Source organism: Natator depressus, chromosome 1 (assembly GCF_965152275.1).
Source record: "Natator depressus isolate rNatDep1 chromosome 1, rNatDep2.hap1, whole genome shotgun sequence".
NCBI lineage: Eukaryota > Metazoa > Chordata > Testudines > Cheloniidae > Natator > Natator depressus.
Genome location: NC_134234.1, coordinates 255,423,966 through 255,445,846, shown reverse-complemented (window position 1 = coordinate 255,445,846; position 21,881 = coordinate 255,423,966). Strand labels below are relative to the sequence as shown.

Genomic DNA, 21,881 nt, shown 5'->3' with positions numbered 1-21,881 from the left:
GTCTACTAAACACAACATGTTTGGGTTCAATTTATTTAATATTTAATACAAAAAAGATATGCAGCCGATTTCCAAAGTGTAGTTGTTTTATGATGCAAACAATCAGCATAGGCACAATCTTTAACCAAATGTGCTCCCCTTTCCTCCTCCAACAAAAAAAAATTGCAAAGAAAATATTGAAAACAAGTTTTCCTACAGGGCTCAGATGAAACTTACTACTCTTTGTACTCTGCCTCTTGGTAAATTCACTCCTTCCTTTCTATCACTGGCCTCTTCTGGCCTTGATTTAGCCAGGAGAAATACAGGATTTTCTTTTAATTGAAAAATTTACTGAACAAACTGGCCAGAGCCTAATTTGTGTCCGAAGGTAAGGAGCCCACAACAAGCACTCTTCAATTTGAAGTCTCTGTAACTGCTCACTGCGTGGACTGACTGGATAAAAGGAAAAACTTGTTACCTCTGGGGAGGGGAAGCTACAGGCAGAAGCCCGTCAAAAAAAAGGTCCAGGAGAGGGGATTTTGCCCCATTATGGATAGGTCAGTGTCCCAAAGTTTAAAAAAAAAAAAGAGGCAGGGGGAATGCCCAGCCTGACAAACCAACAGTTCAAATGAATCAATGTTGAGGTCTCCCCATGTAATATGGATTGAAGCAGCTTTTGGAAGTTAGATCTTTCCAGAAAGTGGTGGCAGGGCCCCTGGTATACTGCCAGACAACCCTGTAGTGGGTCCTAAGAGAATCTGCAAGAGATGATACTGGGTTAAAAAAACTATTTAAATTAACTATAAAGATTGAAAACAGCATAGCACCCCTCCCTACCCCCATAGTTCCAGTAAGGAGGAGGTTTAGCATCTGATAATAAGGGTTCCACATTTGTGACTGGGCAACAAAAAGGTAGATGACATTCAATGTCGATAAATGCAAAGTAAAGCATACTGGAAAACAATCTCAACTATACATACAAAATGATGGGGACTAAATTAGCTGTTACCATTCAAGAAAGATCTTAGAGTCATGGCTAGTTCTCTGAAAACATGCACTCAACGGGTGCAGCAGCAGACAAAAAAAAGCAAACAATGTTATATGGCGAGATTAAAAAGATTGGGACTGTTCAGCTTGGAAAAGAGACAACTAAGGGGAGATATGATAGAGGTCTATAAAATCGTGAACAGTGGGTGAGGAAAAAGTGAATAAGGAAGTGTTATTTACCACTTCACATAACCAAAAATCAGTGGTCACCTAATGACAGGTTTCAGAGTACCCAGCCGTGTTAGTCTGTATTCGCAAATGCATCCGATGAGGTGAGCTGTAGCTCACGAAAGCTTGTGCTCAAATAAATTTGTTAGTCTCTAAGGTGCCACAAGTACTCCTTGGTCACCTAATGCAATTAATAGGCAGCAGGTTTAAAACAAAAGGAAGGTACTTCATGCAATACACAGTCAATCTGTGGAAATTGTTGCCAGGGGATGTTGTGAAGAGCGAAAGTATAACTGCATTAAAAAAAGAATTAGGTAAGTTCATGGAGGACAGGCCTATCAATTGCTATTAGCCAGAATGGTCAAGAATGGAATTCTATGCTCTCGGCATCCTTAAGCCTCTGCCTGCCTGATGCTGGGGATGGATCACTCAATAATTGCCATACTCTGTTTATTCCCTCCAAAGCATCTGGCATTGGCTATTGTTGGAAGACAGGATACTGGGCTAGATGGACCATTGGTCTGACCCAATATGTCTGTTCTTAACTCACGCTGCAGGGCTGAGAGTGCAATACTCCTGTCACTTTGCAATACCATTCCCGCTCTGCTATGGCAGCTAACTGCTGTAGACTTATTCAGATAGCAAAGGGAAAATAAGACATCTCATCTCAGTACTCTTAGTCAGGGGTATCAAACATGTGGCCCATGAGCTGTATCAGGCCTATATGATGTATTTGATGGCTGCATGATATACTCACGTTATGCAGAACTTAAGCCAATGGTGGGCAACCTGCGGGCTGTATGCAGCCCATCAGGGTAATCCGCTGGCAGACCAGGAGACAGTGTTTACACTGACCGTCCGCAGGCACAGTCACCCGCAGCTCCCAGTGGCCGCGGTTCGCTATTCCCAGCCAATGGGAGCTGCGGAAGCAGCAGCAGCCAGTACATCTCTGAGGCCCGCGCTGCTTCCTGCAGTCCCCATTGGCCGGGAATGGCGAACCATGGCCACTGGGAGCTGCGGGCTGCCATGCCTGCAGATGGTCAATGTAAACACTGTCTCATGGCCCGCCAGCGGATTACCTGAAGGGCCACAGGTTGCCCACCACTGACCTAAGCGCTCTTCCCCACACCCCAGCCTAAGTTCCCTCTAAGCAATGCGGCTGTGCAGCAGGCTATCAAGGTCTACGCAGGCACGCAGCGCAGAGAGGTGCCTCTCCCCCGGCCCTGGAGCTGCTGCGGACAGGGAGAGGCTCTCTTGCCCAGGCCTGGGCTGCTGTGGCGAGAGAGGGCTGGGGGGAGTTCTCTCTCCCCACCACAGCCCCAGGGCAGCCTGTACCCCAAACCCCTCATCCTTGGCTCCACTCCAGAGCCCACACCTCCAGCCAGAGCCGTCACCCCACCCCCCAACCCTAAGCCGCCTCCCTCACTCTTAACTCCTCGGTGCCACCCCCACCACACATCACCTATTGGTGCACATAACAAAATTTATTCCACGCATGGATGTAAAAAATGAGAGGGAACATTGCCCCCAGCCCAAATCAGCTTTTAGCCCTCACTGCTGCAAAGAGCACCTTCCACATACAAACTAAATGTAAACAACGTCATGTCAGCTGCCTGAATCTGCAGAGAGCTTGGAACAATGAGTCTGTGATGAATTCCCCTTCCCCCTTTTAATCTGATTGAAGTAGCCACTGTAAAAATCCAGTGATGACATGCCAACATCAGCATTAACTGATAACTCTAGCAGATGGAATAGGGTAGTGGGTGTGAGTGCAGCCTTCAAGAGAGAGAGTTGATCTCTGTGTGAACCTCCCACTAACATCAGTGGGATTTGTGCTGTGGATTGAGGATAATAAGCCATCCTGAATTTATGCCCTGGCTCACGGACCATAATTAAACATGAAATCAAGCCCTCTCCTCTCTGCTAAATGAGTTTGAAACTGCTGGTATTAGAAAAAGTAGGGGGGAATCCTGGTGACTCAAGCAAGACAAGGTTTATGATGTCCCACAAACCCCATTATCATCTGCTAATCTCTCTGTTGCAAGGCAACCAAAGAGTATTAGCCTGTGTTCATGGACTGCAATGGAGCAAGGGTCTTGAGGTTTCAGGCTCACCTGTCGCTGCTGCAGCTGCTGCTGTTGCTCCATCTGCAGTTTCTCAGTTTCAAATACAACAGGAAGAACGAGAATCATGAAGGAGGTAGTCCCAATCCACAGAGCTGCCCTGGAGAATCTAGAGAGAAAAAAATAATCATGACAGAAAAATCTTGATTTGATTTCCCTTCATATGGGAAGAACAACAGTCCCCTGTATATGGAACAACAGACCCCTGTTCCCCTTCTACCTCTAGAAAGGGAGGACCAAGAGAAACTCCCATACAGCTCTGCCTGGGTACCTCAATCCTGATTTGGACTAATTTTTGATATTCCAGTCTTGCACACTCCAGGAAGCTCTGCCAAAGCTGAATCTCACCTGGAGTCCCCATTGCTATTCCAGTCCTGGCTCCCATACTCTGCTATGTGCTTGAGCAGGATGTGTAGCGTTACCACACACCCCTTCAGCACAGTCTGCGCTGCTCACTGACGCTCGCGCACAAGCCCAACAACCGGTGGCAGGGGCAGAGAACGCAGCCCGCAAGCGCGGTACCTGACCGGCCAATAACCGACCCTGACCGGAAAAGCGGCACGCGGCCCTGACAGCCCACCCGGGCCCGGGAGAGCCAGACCCAGCCACACCCCCGGCGCCGCCTTCTCACCGATACATGCTCTGGGCCACAGAGAGGGACAAATCGAAGGTAGCTCCCGCCGCGGTCCGGACGCTCTCCGGGAACATCTCGGTCAGGCCCCAGAGCCGCTCGCTCAGGGTCTCGTCCAGCTGCGGGGGAGGCTCAGAGTCAGACCCGTGAGATGCCGCCGGGAACGGCCCCTGCCCTGCACCCCCCCACGCCCAGGGGTCACCCCGGCCTCGCACATGGAGCCCGCGGGCGGCCACGCTCCCCCTGCTCCCTGCCCCGCGACCCGGTACCTCGTCGTCGTCCTCCTCCAGCTCCTCCTCCAGCTCCTCCGTCTTGCCCGGGCCGCCCTTGGGCAGCAGCAGCTCCTCGGGGGACAGGGGCGACGCGGCGGCCATGGCTGCAAGCAGGAGAGCGGGGGAGACACCGGAACCGGAAGAGAGCCGACGAGACGGAGGCCCCGGCCGAGGACAGAGACAGCGGAAGGGAGGCGAGCGACAGTCACGCGGGAGCGGCTGAGAGCTGGGGGAGAGAGCGGCCTCTAGCGGTCAACCTCCCCCCTAGCGGCCTCTCCTGCCCAGTTCTGCAAATCCAGCAGGGCAAGGCGCCCTAGCCTGCGCCCCTGCCTAGCTGCTCTCTCCCATGCTCCATCGCTGCTCCCCCACATCCGCTGCACAGCCCTTAGCCTTGCCTATCCGCTCCACCTCTTCCATCTGTTCCTAACTCCTAGGTGGCCTCCTCCATTGCCCACGGCTTCCTAGCCCCTCTGCTTCCAAAGGCTCATGCCCTTAGCTTAACAGGCTCTTGCCCTGACACCTTGTGAAGTAGGTATGCAGGGGGGAAATTAGACCCCAGCCCTACCCCACTTGCTCATCTCCTCTGCTGCAGAAGGAAATGGCCAGTAGTTGCGCCATGGCCCATGGAGGAAGGGCATAATACATCTCTGTGAGATAGAGGCAGTGTTGGTTTAGTGTACAGGGCACTGACGTGGGACTCAAGAGACTGGCTTTCTACTCCCAGATCTGCCATTGACCTGCTGTGTGACCTTGAATGAATCACTCCACCTCTCTGTTTCCCCTCTCACTCTTTGTCTATCCTATGTAATCAGACTGTAAGCTCTTCAGGGCAAGGACTGTTTCTCACTACATGTCTGTGCAGCATCTAACATTCTGGGGCCTGTTTTCAGTTAGGGCTTTAAGAGTGTGTGTGTGTGTGTGTGGGGGGGGGGGGTAACCTGATCCCAACCTTAGCAAGAATGTAACAGATTCACAAATGTGATTTGTTTTAATTTTATACAAATTTTTTAATTTGTTTTCATTTTATACAAATGTAAGAAACACTCAGGAGAACAAACAATTCCAGAAACCCACCTGCCAACAGCAGGAAGCAGAGTTAGTGGTTTGTACAAAAATAATAATAATAAATATCTGAAAATGGAAAGACTGTTTTAGTTTAGGATGTTATTTGATTTTTAGAACAGGAGTTGGGGAAAGGCCAATCTGAAGCTTATGAGATCAAAGATATTAGCAAGGAGACCCATACAGAAGCTGCAAACCAGAGACACTAAGGCCATGCACATATACAAAGACATCTTCCCTACCATCCACTCACAAATACTCCTCTGCTCACAGTATAGAAAGGACTCTTGCCCAGCACTCCTTGATAAAACAGATTATCAACATGTGCTTCCACCAAGGGCTCTGTGCTTTGAGTGGCAGGTCTATAGAGGAAAAGAAGTGAGGAGTGGTCTGGGCAGAAAGAGATGTTCATCACTACAGAACATGTCCTACGGTGACTTACCAAGAACACTGCCTCAGCTCTATGGAGTAGTATAGTAGATGCCTTCTGGTTGGAGGCCGCATTAACATTTCAAGCCTGGGAACTTGGCTACCTGTCCAGCGGACTGTAATATCACCATGTGCTACCAAGACAATGAAGCTGTCCCAGCCAGGCTTTAGAAGCCCTTCAGCTTTAGCAGCCCTGCTTGCATGGGTGATGGAGATTTCAAACCAAATTCCCTTGCTCGCCCATCCCCTAACCCCCTGTTTCTTGCTGTTGTTCACTTCCTCCTCCGGCTGAGACTCTTCAGGTCCTCCAGCTCCTTCTCCATCAGATGGGACTCAGCTGTGGTCTCAGACAGCTGCAACCAAGAGCAGACAAGAATAAGAGTAAGAATAATCCCTCACATCCCCATGGAGTATTGTTTTTATAAAATATACACCAGAATAAGGAAAGTACTATCTAACACAGGGGTCGGCAACCTTTCAGAAGTGGGGTGCCGAGTCTTCATTTATTCACTTTAATTTAAGATTTCGCATGCCAGTAATACATTTTAACATTTTTTAGAAGGTCTCTCGCTATAAGTCTATATATTATATAACTAAACTATTGTCGTATGTAAAGTAAACAAGATTTTCAAAATGTTTAAGCAGCTTCATTTAAAATTAAATTAAAATGCTGATCTTACGCTGCTGGCCCGCTCAGCCCGCTGCCAGCCTGGGGTTCCGTTCACCTAGGCTGGCAGCAGGCTGAGCGGGGCCTGTGGCCGGGACCCCGGCTGGCAAGGGGCCAGCAGCCAGAACCCCAGACCGGCAGCAGGCTGAGCGGCTCAGCCTGCTGCCGGTCTGGAGTTCCGTCCGCCGCCTCCTGCTAGCCAGGGTCCTGGCTGCTGGCCCCGCTCAGCCCACTGCAGGTCTGGGATCCCAGCCCTGCCCACAGAGTGGGTACGTACCTTCTCCCTGGTTCTAGCCCATTCTCTTCCTCTCTCTCTGCACTGAGCTGAGGGTGGGAGTGCACTGAGCACAGAGCTGGGGGTGAAGGAGAAGGCTGGGGGTTGGGGTGTAGGGTCTGGCCAGGAGCTAGAATGAGGGAGGGGGCTCAGGGTTGGGGCAGGAGGTTTGGCTGTGGAGTGCTACCTGGGCAGCTCCCATTTGGTGCAAGGGGTGCAGGTAGGAATGTGGGGGAGGGGGTGCAGGAGCTCCCGTTTGGTGCTCATGGTGGGGGTGAGAACGTGGGGGGTGCAAGAGTCAGGTCATGGGGTGTGTGAGGAGGGTACAGGAGCCAGGGCATGGGGGGGCTGGGTATGTGTGGGGGGGCTGGAGTCAAGGCTGGGGTTGTGGGGGGTGCAGGGGTCAGGGTAGAGGGCATGTGTGTGGGGTGCTGGAGTCAGGGCTAGGGTTGTGGGGGGATGCAGGGGTCAGGACAGGAGGCTGGGGTGTGTGTGAGGGGGGTGCAGGGGTCAGGGCAGAGGGCTGGGAGTGTGGACTATGGTTGTGGGGGTGCTCCCAGCCCCCTGCCCAGAGTGGCTCATGGCAGGGGGCTGGAGGGGATATGCCCTGATTCCACCCCCCTTCCCCAAGGCCCTGTCCCACCTCTTCTCCCCCTCCCTCGCAAGGTCCATCAGCTGATCGGCAGCAGGGAGGGAGAGGAGGAGGGGCAAGAACCCAGCACGGCGGGGGGAGGGGGGAGCTTGCCTGCCCTGCAGCAGCAGCTGGCAGGACCAAGCTTCTTCACCCTGCCCTGCGGGGGGGGGGGGGGGGGGGCAGAGAAGAGCGGGCTGGGGTGGGCAGGATTTTTAATGGCACTCTGCTGCCTGCTGGGGTCCCAGCCTGGGTTCGGCAGCGGGCACTGAGCGGGGCCAGCGGCTGGGACCCCAGCAGGCAGCAGCGTGCCATTAAAAATCGTCTTTGGCACACGTGCCATAGGTTGCCGACCCCTGATCTAACATATCTCTGAAGTCCCTTACACCCAGCAGGATCCCTAAGCACTTTACAGACATACACCACAGATACACAAGTGCCTTTGGGGTGGAACTCAGCAGGTTCTGAGTCTGTAACACACTATACGACAGCTTTAGGAAGAAGTGAGAAAGAGCTTCCGCAATTAATACTTTGGATTTCACAGCACACTGTGTCCAATGACCTTGCAGAGATTTACAAACGTGAATGAATTAGCTTTCACCCATGTGAGGTAGAGAAATATCACTCTCATTTTACAGAGAGGGAAACTGAGGCATGAAGGTTCACTGAATTGCCAAAGGCCACCCAGAAACACTATGGAGAGCACAGATTTCCGGACTGTGCTTTAACCACAACAGCATCTTTCTAACTGAAACTGCAGAAGGAATTTAGGGAAGGAGACTGTAATTACCCAAATTGCTATTTCGTCAGGATGACATAGCACGGGGTTAAAGTGCAGCTCACAGACCCCCCCCACAACACCCCCATTCTCCACCTACCAGATTGCGGGGGAGGGGGACCTTGGGTCTTCTGCTAGAGACAACTGGTGCCTGAGAGTGGGGGAGGTCACAATTTAAAGGTTCACCCCCCTCCCAACAGCTTGAGTCATGCCCTCCCAGGCACGACTTCCTCTTAACCTCAGGAGTTCTCCCTGCAACTCCCAGCTATTTGCTGCTGCCTCTCCCCACAGCTGCAATCCCAGCTTTCCAGCTCCAGCAGCTGCTGTGCAGGGAGGGGGCCCGGTGGCGCCATGTGACTGAGTGGGGTCAGCAAATCCTAGCAAAGATTTTGGGGGGCATGTGACCCCATGTACCCCCCCTCCTGCGCATTGCCTCTGGCTTCTGTTCAGCAGGAAGTGGGGGTCTCAGGGCTTCAACCCTATGGGGTGCACCGGCCAGGGTTTGAGGCTTCAGCAGGACTGTGCTGAAGCCCTGAGACTCCCCTCTCTGCAGGGCATCACCCCGCCAGAGGGCTGAAGCCCCAAGCCCCAGCAGGTGTGCCTCAGCTCTTGAACTTCTGAAGATTGTCGTACATGACTTGGAGGCTCAGTAAATTTGGCCACCCCGACATAGCGGTTAACATTCTTACTTTGTTAAATAGTTACCATGTTTCACTCCAGGAGTTGCTGCATTTTTTTCCATGGAAGCTGTGATCCCTGTGTATTGCTGTATTTCAGTTTATAATTGTCTTTGGGGTGAAAGACTATATGGAGATGAAAGATCTTTTTCATTACTCTTGCAAAAAAGAAGGCCTTATGGAACCTAAGATCTCAAGTGACCATGAATGGTCAAGGTCTTCATTTCACTGACTGCAGAAGCCCAGTAGTGACAAGCAGAAGATACAAATAGAAAGTGGAAAACACTCAAGGTATGGGGGAAGTCTTCCTATATCATCCAGATGTTCAGGTCCCTCCTCTCAACTATGGTACTCACTGTAATCCAGCTCTTCTCCTGAAGGGACCTGGACCTTCTCCTCCTCTTGGGGAGGAAGTGGATGAGGTCAGTCTTCACTCTTGCACAATCACTACTGTGTTAAGTGTGTCTAACAGCGGGGTAGGGTTCAGTGTGAATGGGAGCAGGGACACAGGTTGGCATTAGGACCTGTGTTTTTGGGATGACCCAGAGCTCTTCACTCTGTCTCGGGGGCATTTCTGGTCACTTCAGAGAGGTGAATCTCCCCATCCTCACCATGTCCAGCAGGATATCCACTTTCAGACGCAAGAGATTGTTCTCTTCCTCCAGCTGCTGGTTCCGTTTGCGCAGGCGCTGTGTCTCCCTGCGATCCCCACTGCTGCTCCCTGACTCTAAGGGAGAGACAGGCCAAAGTTATAATCATCATGTAACTCCACAACCCTCCCAGACCAAAGCAACAGGAGCAGCTCCTCACCTGCTATCCACTGGCCATTCTCAAACTTCAGACTCTGTCCAGTGAGGTTCATGTTGGGAGTGCCATAGTCCAGGCCCAGCTCAATTTCACGGGTCGATCTGTCCAGCTGCAGAAAAAAAAATCAATGTTTTCTAAAATTTTCATTTTCTCTCTCCATACTTTCCCTCACACCTTCACTTTTTTTTAAAGTGACTGGCATTCTTGTGAAAGGTGCTGTATCAGTGGCCAGAGAATCTGATGTCCTATTATTAACATTGCACATGCTGCTGCAGTACAAGCTTCTGTCTCGCACACACCTATGCAGAGTCTCCTTCCAACATATGTCACCCCTGAACTAAAAGAGCTATCTTTAGGGACATGAGGGGAGTTCATTCTCCGGGTCCTACTCTATCTTTGGTGCCAATTGTAAGGAAAGCCCCTGCCCCACTGCGGTCTGTATTAAAAGCACACATTAGAAGTTTCAGGTGCAGTGAATCTGGCTTCTGACTGACGACGGAGTGAAGTATGCCACTAACTAAACATTCCACTTCTTCTCTCACTATCCAGCCATCAGTAAGTGGTCATGACTCTGGACCAGAAGAGGAAGGAGAAACAGATGGGAATATGAGAGTGGAGAGAGTCTGTGTGTGTGTGGGGGGGGGGGGTGTCAAATACTTTGTTATGAGAGTTGTTACAATAACATTTTTAAGGCAGATTACCTGTCCCTTGTTCTTAAAGGGTTGATAGAAGATCCTTAGAACCCCACACTTACCAAGTGCAGGTTGGAGAGGGAGGCTGATTTCCTAGGTGGGGTTTTCTTTGGACTGAATGTGTTCCCAAAGAGAGGCATGGCTTTCCAATCTCCAAGCCTGCTCACTTCTGCTGCCTTGCCCTGTTTTCCAGATACAAGGACAAAACATAGAAAGAAAAGCTCAGACATTTCTTATCTATCCAACCTTGCACCACAGGATGATTCCCTATAGAATATTTAGGATTTCCAGTTTCTGGTGTTTGTTGGTTCCAATTTTCAGTATTTATGCTTAGACAAATTATGGCTTTTAAAAAACTAAAATGATAGGATATATTTAAAATCACTGTTTAACTCTTCTTAAGACCTAGGGATGAGCCCTCAGTGAGTGAGAATCTTTTAGGCTCTTTCTGGAAAGTGTCTTCCTGAGTGTACATATTGTAATTTTAAGAGTATTTTCAGTTACTATTTTATAGAAACCTACTGGTTTCCTCAAATATTTGATCAGCTGGGAATTTTATCAATTTTAATCAGTTGTACTCTAAAACCAGAAACCCCAAGTACATTTTCAGAGCTTTGTTCAGTCCCACTTTAAAAAGAACAAAGCTTCATATGAAGCATTCACCCTGGAATAGCCTCATCTGCCTGGAGTAAGTAGTCCCTTTCAGGGGATGTCTTCACTGCATGGTTAACCCAGTCTCTTAACTGGGTTTTAGCCCTGAAACCTGTACTGTCACCACACAAAAACCTTTGACCTGCTTTTGGAGTGGCTTTGAATCCAGATTTGCTTGCCTGGGTGGGGGTTAGAGCTTGGATTCTGCTTTAACTCAGGCTGTGACACCCACCCTTTGCAGTGTGAAGGCGAACTGTAACCCAGATTACATAATTTGGGTGCTACTAATCCTTCAGTGCCTTCCCACAATTCCCCAGGACTGGATTTTCTTTACCTTCTACGCAGGGGCAGAGATTAGGGAGAGCGGGGGGGGGCATTGCCCCCCAAACCAGAGGTGACATGGAGTCACATAACGTCCCCCCCCAGATTTCTGTCTTCCATTTAGCATAAAGGTTTTCAAACGATGTGGTATATCCCCCTGCCCCACAGTTTGAAAACGGTCACCTCCTGCCAGGAGCTGGCAGATTGGAAGCAGATGGGAGCCACCCAGCCTGTCCAGGCCCCTGGCTCTCCACACTGGGGAAGCCAGGATGCTAGCTGGGTGCCTGGCAGCCATCCCTGCTCTGCTCCCTGAGCTGGGCTGCCCCTGCACAGCCGGGCACTCCACAGGCAGGGCGGGCAGCACAGCTCTAAGCTGTGCCTTGATGCGCTCTTGCCTCTCCCACAAAGGAGCTCCCTGGGATGCTTGCTCACCGCTGCCCTGGCTCCTCAGGAGCAGAGGCAGGTCCAGGAGTGCAAGGGCAGCAGCGAGTGAGCACCTCAGGGAGCATCTCGTGGCAGCCGGGCTCCACGAGCAGGGACCAGCTCTAGGGGGTGTCGTCGGCCAGTGCCAGGCTCCTTCAGGGCAGAGGCAAGAGTGTGTCAAGGCGCAGCTTGGAGCTGTGCCGCCCACCCTGCCTGGGGAGTGCCCAGCCGCGCAGAGGCAGCCCGGCGTGGGGAGCAGGGCAGGGAGGGCTGCTGGGCTTCCAGGCCCCGGCGGGGGCTTATCCCCTGGGGTGTCCCTCGCTCCTCCTCACGGCTGGGCAGCGCGGGCGGCGGCGGCGGCGGCGGCTGCTGCTGCTGCCGCCGGACGCCACGTGCCCACGCTGAGGGTGGGAAGGCGCGAAGTCACCGGCTGCCCAGCCACGAGCCGGAGACACGCGCGTGTGTCGGGGGCGGGGGGGGAATGCTGGGGTGTCAGTGGAGATTGTCTCTTTCGATCAAAAACGAGGCTGAAACATCCGGGTCCCCCGCGACCCTTCTAGTACCCGCGCAACAGGGAAGCTCACCATCCTCGCCTCACCTGCACCAAGCGCCCCACTCTGCCTTGTTGCCCACTGCTAGCCGTCCTGCGCATGCGTATCTGACGCCTTCGAAGTCCGCAGTTCTTTGCGGCGGGGGAACGGTCAGTACCACCTCGGTGGAAGAGACTAGGATTCTACCACTGGGGAGAGGGGAAGGCCGGGAACCGGTAGAACGTTATTCTGTATGAGGGCATACGTTAAAGTACATCCTCTCCCCTGGGATCTGTTCATGAATGGAACGATCCGTATTCAGAGCCCTTGAGAGAATTCAGGGGTATGACCCGTTATCAGATGTCAGACCCCCCCCTTCCCCAGCCCGGAATGGTAGTGTCGGACTCGCGAATAGTCACGCGGGGGGAGACTCTGAAGCTAGACAGTACCATGGAAGAGGGAGGTGAGTGCGAGCCAACGGCATTCTCTCTCTACCTCACCTCGAGTTCCTTGTCTCCCTCCTCCTGCACCCAGTGGGAGCGGTCGCTCCCTTCGGAGTGCGGAGGAGAATGGTTTGCGCCGCAGGGTTGCCATGGTGATAGAGGGACGCCTAGTATAATGAGCCCTCACTGGAGACTTCCCCGGCCTAGCGCCGCCTGGGGGCTCGCGCGAGCGCTCAGGTGAGCCGTGTGCGGCCAGCGCCACCCCGGCAGGCTCAGGGGCTGCCGGGGCCTCTTTCCCGCCCGGGCTGTGTCCGCGCCCGACGCCCCCCAGCGGGGGTTCAGCCGCCCTCCGCGCTGCGGGGCCGGCTCCTGGCTCACCGAGGCCCCGCCCGTGCGAAGCCGGGGGGGTGTGTGACGCTGCGCCCCCTAGTGGCGTCAGGAGGCGCTCGGGGCCCGGGCGGGGCTGCAAATCCCTCCTGGGCTGAGGCTCTGCGCTGCAGCCGCTGGCCGCCCGGGGGCGCTCTAGGGCCTCCCGGCTCCGAGCTGCTCCAGGGGCTGACGGGGAACGTGGGCAGCCCGAGGGCTCCGTTCAGTCCCGACAGGGGAGGAGGCGCTGTCCCAGTGCCCCCTGCACCGTGGGGCCTGCGTGTACTGCTGCTGCCCGGTGCCGTGCCTGGGCCGGGTCATTCTCCCCTGCTGGCCCGCCCGCCGCAGGGGCACCCGAGTGTAACAGCCCCGGTCTGGCCTACAGCGGCGGCGGGGGTGACACAACCAGTCCTGCCATGTCCTAGTCACTTCCCAAGAAGATGTGCTTTTGGGGAGCGTGGTGGCGTAGCCCTGTTGGTCCCAGGGAGTGTGAGAGACAAGGTGGGTGAGGTAATAGCTTGCGTTGGATCAACTTCTGAGGGTGAAAGAGGAGACCAGCTTTCCCGCTCGCTCCTCTTGAAACCTTCAGTTCTGGTGTTGATCCAAAGCCCGTCTCCTCTTTCAGCAACAGAAGTTGGTCCAGGAAAAGCTATTACCTCACTCACTGTGTCCCTCTTTTAAGGAAACTCATTGCTTTCAGGACAGAGGGCCACTTCTTCACCTTTTCCTCCTAACCAGCTGCTTTCCCAGATGGGAATTATCTTGGTTAATATTTTCATACAGGAACTTTTGACAGGCCTGCTCGCTGCTCATTTGTTGGAGGAAGGCCCAGACATCTCACATCATACCTTAAAAATGCTACCAAAATCTGATATTTTAATGTCTCCTTCCCTCTTCACTCCAGAGTTTCTCTGACCTTCCACACATTTCCCATGTATTATTAATTATAGTGTTATAGGTGTGTAAGGCACTGTACAAGTAAAGTATATAACAAGGTGCCTGCCCCAAGGAAATTACAGTTAAAATTATAAAAGTAAAACAAATAAATACAGCATATATATAAGGGAGAAAACAAATGGTCACAAAACAAGTGTCATCTGGAAACATCTGAGCTTGCTGAATCCTTGCTTATGCCTTAAAACATAGCCTGGCTGTTTGTTTCCATTGTTATGGGGAGAATCATCCTCAGATGACCTTCTCCCACTCATCTGAGCCCCACAGTTGTCCTGACCTTTCCACATGAGGTGCAGTGTCCTTACTGCCTGTGGCAATGAAGAATTATCAAGAGGGACCTCAGTATGAACCCACGCAAAGCAAAATCCAACCAGGTTTGTCAAAGGGCATTTGGTTTTGAAGGCAGTAAAGTGAGAGAGAGGAAGAGATTCTATAAAAATATTTTTGTAATGGAAATGTTTTGTCCCCACTTTGCTAGGAATTAGTTTATATTTTGCACTGGAAACATGGCAGCCTTAAATAATACTTCACCAATTATCCGATTCCAAGAATTTGTGGGGGTATTGCCCATGCAACAAGCAAAGGAGACTGAGAAGTTGAACATGCAGCAGAGCGTAAATGAGAAACCTTTATGTATCTTCTGCCAGTGAACAATCAACGCTAGAGAGTCACATACTGTGTTGCTTATGTAGGCCAAGCTGTACACCCAGATGTGCATCTTGTGCTTCCACTCCAGCCAAGCCCCTTGCCCCCATCCCCCCCGCTGGGCAGAACTCTGTTGATTTTGGTAAACATTAATGGAAATCAAGCTTTTGGGGTTTCTAAAATTTGGTTTCTGATTTTCATCAACAGGGTTCTGTTCAGTGTATGGGTGTGGCAGCTAAGGGCTCTACTAACCATAACTGGACTCTAATGATGAGGTCACCGTCTCACTCTACATCCTCAGTGACTAGGGATTTTAATGGCAATCAAGCTTTTCTAACTTTCACCAAAATCAATAGGGTTCTGCCCATTGATACCTAGAGGAGTCCGAGATTCTGGAATTGATGAAATGTGATTTTTCACCAATGATCATGTTACAGACACACAAAGAAATGCCATTGAGTTGAGTGTGAGGGATTGCTTCACTTGGCCAATTAAACATAACCTACCACAGTTTGGGCTGTTCTAATAAGGGCATGATGCTGAGATTTCAGCAGTGAAGAACGGCTCAGATGCTGGGGAAAGGAGAGGTAAGACTTCATTTGTTTCATCAAACACTTGGTCTGTAATAGACCAAGCTTTTTGATTGTCAGTAGATGGTTGGGGAGATTTTGCTGTTCTATTTCTTGATGACTGGCTGATGTATTGTACTGTGAAGGCTATTGTGACATCACCCAGGGTACAATCTAGACTGTTGAACAGCTGTGTCCCCTCAGTTCTCCAATCAGAGGTGCCTTTGCACTGCTTTGTTGGGAGAACAACCACTCCTGGCCAGTTCACCTACAGCATCTAGCATGCAAAAGTCACTCCCAGCTGAATTACATTAATGCTTTGGCCAGACACCAGTTAATTCCATACAGGGCGATACCAGCAAACTCCCAGTCCCAGATCTTCCCCCAGAAATGTGTCTTATACTGCCCAGCTCTCTACTGGATGATGCAACTTCATATAAAGTCTGTCAGTTCATCAGTGGAAAATGATATGCACAAACCTTGTTATCTCAAGCGGAGGTTCCCAAACACTTCAATCCAAACACACTGGTTTAGACAAAACAATAGAACAAGTTTATTAACTACAGAAAGATTTTAAGTGATTACAAGTAAAGAGGCATAAAAGTCAGACTTGGTCACAAAGAAAATAAAAAGATAAAATGCAAACTAGTATGTAATTTACCAAGCTAGGTAGATTCTAAGCAAAGGTTTTTCTCATCACCTGCTCTTTGTAGTCTTTAATGGCTGGAAGCTTTTAAGCCAGGACCCCTCCTTCAGTTCAGTGTCTCTTAAGGCATTGCTGCCATGAGAAAAGGAGTAGAGTAGAGAGGTATTTATGTTGTGTGAGGATTATTTTTGGGGATTATCTCCAGCTTGGTTGCAGGTGATAGCCATTCTGTTTATATGGGAACCCCTAGTTGTTCGATTGTCAATATGTAAAGTTCTTGCTTACACATTTCTTCCTGCCAAAGAATGGCCATTTAACTAGGTGATGGTCCACTTGACTTTGTTGACACCAGGAAAAGGTGTTGGTTTGTCTTTTCTTTTTGATGAACTGGTTTGTGCCTGCTTTTCTAAATTTGGATCATGTTACAGCAATATTATACAGTAGAATCTTATAATTTTTGACATGTAATTTTGCCACACATATTTTACCAGGACAATAATGTTAAGCAAATTGAATTTCTGAAATGATACCTCACAAGGCATACTTAGTACAAAATTTATCATGGTCTTGTAAAAAGGGTGAAGATGGGGTACAGACTGTATTTATTGGTATGGAATGTATTTTAATGGATGGCAGGGTGTCTAGAGCCTATGAGAAGCATCTCTTTGAGGCAAAATCAAAATAAATATCCCTTCCCTTTTAATTTTTCAAGAGGTCCCCAATTTGCCAAACATTTTGTTGGTAGTCCAAAGTCTGCAGCTCCACTGTACGGATACCATTTGCAACAGGTTTGGAGGCTTTTCTGAAAGATTTGGATTGTGCAGTTAGTGAGATGAGTCAGGGCTGCAGAGACAAGGGAAAACAAGTCAAAGAGAGAGAAAATATGGAAGAGAAATAGCAGCAAATAGAGAAAGTATCAGAAAAAGAGTAGCAGCATGATTTTTTGTCTGGTTTGTTACACTTATTAATAATCTCCAAAGAGGTTCCTTAACATACCTACCTTCTCAGTGTGCCCAATTGGCAGTATGCAGAAAGTGAACCAGAAAATTGCACATTTGCGACTGGAGTTGGAAAAATTCCACACTGGTGACCTGGTGAGTAAAGACAGTTTGCTGCAGCATATGCAAGGAAAAGCATAGACTTAGTACACTTGGGGGAATTCTGCACCACTGCGCACACACGATTAATGAGCCATACATATTTTTATTTTTTTGTGCAGAAAAAAGCTTCTGCTCAAAAGTTGCTGCAGTTCTGCCTTTTGCCCACCAGCAGGTGCTGTGGCAATAGAACACAACAGCAGCTTCCAGCAGCAAGTAACTCCTGCAGTACTGCTTTTTGCCCACCAGAGGGCACTGGCGATAGAACACAACAGCTGGTCCCAGCCAGTTAGGGGAGAGAAAGAGCCTTCTTCACAGCCTCTGTAGGGCCAGGTTAGGAGACAGGGACTAAGGGGAGACAGATAGTGTGGGGCTGCTGGGGGGTCAGACAGGGGCTCATAAGGGCTAGTGGGGGAGGACAGACTAGGGCAGGGGCTCAGTGGGAGTGGAGGCTCAGAGCCACAGTGGGGAGGGAGGTGCAGGGCCACATAGGGACAGGGGAGTGGCTCAGTGGGGGCACAGAGACACATGGGGACAGGGATGGGGTGCAGGGCCACATAGGGACATGGGGTTGATGAGTGGGGGCACAGAGACATGGGCAGGTGGTACAGGGCCATGTGGGAATGGGGGAGTGGGTGTCTGAGTGGAGGTGGAAGGACACAGGGGGTTGGGGGGGCATGTCTGAGTGGGGGTGGAGGGACACTTGTGTCTGACTGACGGAGGCTAGGAGTCAGCCAGGATCTGCAAGGGGGAAGTTCCCTAACAGTCCCTTGCCGCCCCGAAAAAAACCTCTTCCATACTTTTCCCACCCATACCCAACAACCCTCCAAGTTCACACCCAGGCTGCTTCCCAGCAATTATTTCTCTCTCTCTCAGCTCCTCCGTTACCCTTGATTCCCCCCAGCCTTTGCATGGCTTCTGGGAAGTGCAGGAAATTTGGTTCTGTATTGTAGTTTAAATGAATTATTACTCAGAGTTCTGTATAAATATGCCTAGTAAGGAATCTATTTGTCAAAAAACATTTTCTGAATCTTTTTTTGTTGTCTTTATTGTTACAGACATATTTGCTGACAGTTAGTTTGAAATGAATGACCAAAAATAATTGAAACTGGTGTGATTATATTGTGTTATTTTGACAAATAAAATATGCAGAATTTTGCAGAATCTGAAAATATTGTTTGCAGAATCTTTAATTTTTTGTTGCAGAATTTTTAATTTTTTGGCACAGAATTCCCCCAGGAGTAACTTAGGAGTGACTCCTAATGGTACATTTGAGCAATGCATCATTCCAGCAGGGTAGATGTTGCAAAACAGTGGCCTCGTAACAGTGGCTTCCGAGGAACCTGGAAATTACTTAGTCCTTTAAAGGGGGGGAATTATAGAGCGGACATCCCAAAATTAGAACAGAATCTTGCAGTTTTGAATGGGGATTTTGTGAATTACCTGGATTTTGTGCGTGCGTGTGTGTGTAGGTATGTATGTAGTAGGGAGAGGAAAGAGAATGGAAGAGCAATGGCACGAAAGGTAATAACAGAAAAAGGAAGCAGGAGAAAGTTAATTGATTGTAGAATTATATTTCAGAACTGAAAACATTTGAGCTTAAGTAGCTGCTTTAGGAGTCCGGGGTCCTTTTGTTCCCAAGCCCCAGAACTTAGTGTGGAATTAATCCCTAACACCAATTGCTGTTGTTTTTGTTATTGTTGAAGGTGATTGAGGACTTGGAATCATTAAAGAGATACTCTGGACAGAAGAGCTTCAGAAGAGAGAAAAAGCACTTCAAGACATCCAGGGAAAGAGGCACATATGTTTTCTAATTACATATCTTTGGGGTTTTATTGGGGAGATGAGTACAGCTTAAGGAGCTCCAGATCAGGACATTTCCTGCCAATGAATACTGGGGTGTTAATGATCCCCCTTCCAGTGGAGTCCCAGATTAGGACATTTCCTGCAAGCTCCAGATTGAAATGCCCCTGGCATCTCAAGCAGCTCATGTCCTCCTGGTGTATTTGCCCTAGCAAAAAGTAATTTTACCATGTAATTTTTGAAATTCTGAATGTACAAACCGTGTGTGCCCTCATGTCCTGGAGACAGCTCTAGATTCCTGATGAGGACTTTGAAACAAACAAAGACACCTCTTGCAGAGAATCCATGACTGGTTTTGAGGCCAGTGAATAACTGGGACGGGGTTGGGGGAGTTTAGGCCCTGAATCTGTGAATACTTCTGCCCACGCTCAGGGCCAGCCTTTGGGGTGGGCTGTACAGGCCCTTGCCCAGGGTGGCCCGCCCAAGGGGGCGCCATGCACAGGGTTTGGATTCCCACCTGTCCTGCTGCCGAGAGGCCAGCTGGGCTGATGGAGGCAGCAGGGCAGGCAGGCGAGCAGCAGCATGGGGCATGGGGAGAGACCCGAGCTGCAGGGGGCAGTTGGACGACCAGCCCTCAAGCCAGGTGACTCCTCTAGAGCAGGGATGCCCCTCCTCCGCCCTGCTCCACGGGTGCAGCCACTGCTATTCCTGTCCCCCACTTCCTCCCTTCAGACTGGGAGCCATAGGCGCCAACTTCTCCTGGCACCGGTGGATCCCGCCCCAACTGTATCCCTGCCCTGCCCCCATTCCAACCCCTTTCCCAGCTCCAACTCCGCCCCCTCCCTGCCTCTATTGGACTCCTTCCCCAAATCCCCACCACGACTCCTCCCCTGAGCGCGCCGATGCCTTGTTCCTGCTCCTCCCCCCTCCCTCCCACAGCTTGGGCAAGCGCTGGAAGGAGAAGTGGGGAAGGTACACTCAGGGGAGGAGGTGGAGGTGAGCTGGGGTGGGGAGCACCTACGGAGTCGGCGCCTATGCTGGGAGCATCCTCCTGTCTGCTCTGTGGGGGGGAGAGGGGCTGATGGCAGGGTGTCCTCCTCCTCCCCCACCCATGCACCCAATTTCCACTAAGCTGGGGTGACAGGACAGGGGGAATCTGTGTGTGCTAGTGCCTCTCTGGGTCCAGAGCTGCTGGCAGCTGCTTGTGTTCGAACAAGCCTAGTTCAGGCTCCTGACCCTGAGTGCTTTCTTAAAGAGACAGCACACTCACTCAAGCACACACACTCCCCTCAACACATACACACTTTCCTTCACATAGTCCCCGCAACACACGTACCAGGGCTCCCTGCATCCAGGTCACTTCCCCACCTGGGCTGTGCTGAGGCATCAGGAGCTGCTGCTCTCCTGCCCTCTCCTTACACAGCCCGCAGGGAAAGTGACCTGGATGCAGGAAGCCCTGACATCTTGCTCACAGACCCTAGGGCTGCGGGGAGGAGGAGTAGCAGTCCAGTGAGGGAGCAAGCAGCAATGCCAGCTGCTTTGTGTATCCAGGTCAGTTTCCCAACATAAGTGCAGGAGGGGGATGCAAGGGTTAGGGGCAAAGGGGGCACAGTGCAGGGGTTAGGGGCTCATTAGGGGACAGGGGCTGGGGTGAGGAGGCATGCATACTGCAGGGTTTAGGGGCTCAGGAGGGAGGTGCAGGGGGTAGAAGTGAAGGGGTGCAGGAATTGGGGCACAGGAGGGGAGTGCAGGAGTTGGGGTGAAGAGGGCACAGTGCAGGTGTTAGGGGGCAGGTGTTGGGGTGCAGGAGGGGGGCAGAGGTTGGGAGTGAAGTGGTGCAGGAATTAGGGGTGCAGGAGGGGGAGCAGGCATTTGGAGCGAAGGGCGCACAGTTAGGGGGGAAGGCAGGGTGGGGGGCCAGGGGCAATGGGGGGTGCCACACACACGGGGGCCAGGGGCATCAAAATACAAGTTCGCCTATGGTGCCATTTTCCCTAAGGCCAGCCCTGCCCATGCTGAACTTTATGCATGTAGATAGTTCCATTGAGTTCAATGGGGCTATTCACTTACATAAATATTTGCAGCATTGGGACCAGAATGAGTGGTGTGAGAATAATGCAGTATAGATATGATAAATAATATTCAGTGTCACATACATCACTAGCAAATCTCATTGTTTTGATTTAAGGAACCCCCGGTAACCTGGAACACAGATTGTGCATCAGCTCCCCCTAAACTACGAAGAGCTAAATGTTTTGGCATATGTATTTTTCCATTGGCATGTGTAAGGCACTCAGGCCTTCAGTAATTGAGAACCTCATAAAAATGAATGAATATAGCCTTGTAACACTACTGTGAAGTGACTTGGTACCACGTGATATTTTGATAAAACTAACAGGGCACACACTAAATGAATTAAAAACTGGCTAACTGGTAGGCTTCAAAATGGAATTGTAAATGGGGAATTGTCATTGAATGGATATGTTTCCAGTGAGTTCCCATGGGGACAGTTCTTGGCTCTATGCTATTTAAAATTCTTATCCATGACCTGGAAGAAAACATAAAATCATCACTGATAAAATTTGCAGCTGACACACAAATTGAGGGAGCATTAAATAATGAAGAAGACATGTCACTGATTCAGAGCAATCTACATCACTTGGTAAACTGAGTGCAAGCAAACAATATGGGTATTAATACGGTTAAATGTAAATGTATACATCTAGGAACAAAGAATGCAGGCCACACTTACAGTATGGGGGACTCTATCTTGGGAACAGCGATTGAAAAAAATTTGGGAGTGATGGTGGGTAATCCGCTTAACATGAGCTCCAGTGTGAAATAGTGGCCAAAAGAGCTAGTGCGATCCTGGGCTGCATAAATGGGAATCTCGAGTTGGAGTAGAGAGGTTATTTTACCTCTATAATTGGCACAGGTGCTACCACTGCTGGAATACTGTGTTCAGTTCTGGTGCCCACAATTCAAGAAGAATGTTGATAAATTAGAGAAGGTTCAGAGAAGAACCACAAGAATGATTAAAGGATTAAAAAACATCTCTTATAGTTATAGACTCAAGGAGCTCAATCTATTTATCTAAAGAAAGAGAAGGCTAAGGGGTGATTTGGTACAGTCTATAACAGGGGTCGGCAACCTTTCAGAAGTGGTGTGCCGAGTCTTCATGTATTCATTTTAATTT

General features: G+C 50.3%; 3 protein-coding genes across 7 annotated transcripts in view; 1 reads left to right on the top strand and 2 right to left on the bottom strand.

The window, feature by feature from the left end:
• Nucleotides 1-30: 30 nt before the first annotated feature.
• Nucleotides 31-4,378, bottom strand: TOMM22 (translocase of outer mitochondrial membrane 22). Its single transcript, XM_074950183.1, has 4 exons — nucleotides 4,218-4,378; nucleotides 3,949-4,067; nucleotides 3,309-3,426; nucleotides 31-737 (listed from the first exon to the last, which is right to left on the bottom strand). The coding sequence occupies exons 1-4, from the start codon at nucleotides 4,320-4,322 to the stop codon at nucleotides 663-665; spliced, it is 417 nt and encodes a 138-aa protein (XP_074806284.1). The 5' UTR covers nucleotides 4,323-4,378; the 3' UTR covers nucleotides 31-662.
• Nucleotides 4,379-5,287: 909 nt separating this feature from the next.
• On the bottom strand, nucleotides 5,288-12,389 carry CBY1 (chibby 1, beta catenin antagonist). The gene is made up of 5 exons (XM_074941576.1): nucleotides 12,231-12,389; nucleotides 10,300-10,419; nucleotides 9,549-9,654; nucleotides 9,350-9,465; nucleotides 5,288-6,064 (listed from the first exon to the last, which is right to left on the bottom strand). The coding sequence occupies exons 1-5, from the start codon at nucleotides 12,282-12,284 to the stop codon at nucleotides 5,984-5,986; spliced, it is 477 nt and encodes a 158-aa protein (XP_074797677.1). The 5' UTR covers nucleotides 12,285-12,389; the 3' UTR covers nucleotides 5,288-5,983.
• The window catches only part of FAM227A (family with sequence similarity 227 member A), a 43,700-nt gene continuing 34,178 nt past the window's right edge, over nucleotides 12,360-21,881 (top strand). For 2 of the 5 annotated variants that reach the window (XM_074941572.1, XM_074941570.1), the window contains exons 1-4: nucleotides 12,360-12,625; nucleotides 14,404-14,558; nucleotides 16,794-16,879; nucleotides 18,589-18,679. In XM_074941572.1, coding sequence (XP_074797673.1) covers nucleotides 14,432-14,558; nucleotides 16,794-16,879; nucleotides 18,589-18,679 — 304 coding nt within the window. In that variant the 5' untranslated portion in view covers nucleotides 12,360-12,625; nucleotides 14,404-14,431. Of the gene's footprint in view, nucleotides 12,626-12,754; nucleotides 12,843-14,066; nucleotides 14,090-14,403; nucleotides 14,559-16,793; nucleotides 16,880-18,588; nucleotides 18,680-21,881 lie in introns of those variants that run through there. The other 3 variants (XM_074941571.1, XM_074941573.1, XM_074941574.1) reach the window with 3 other exon arrangements.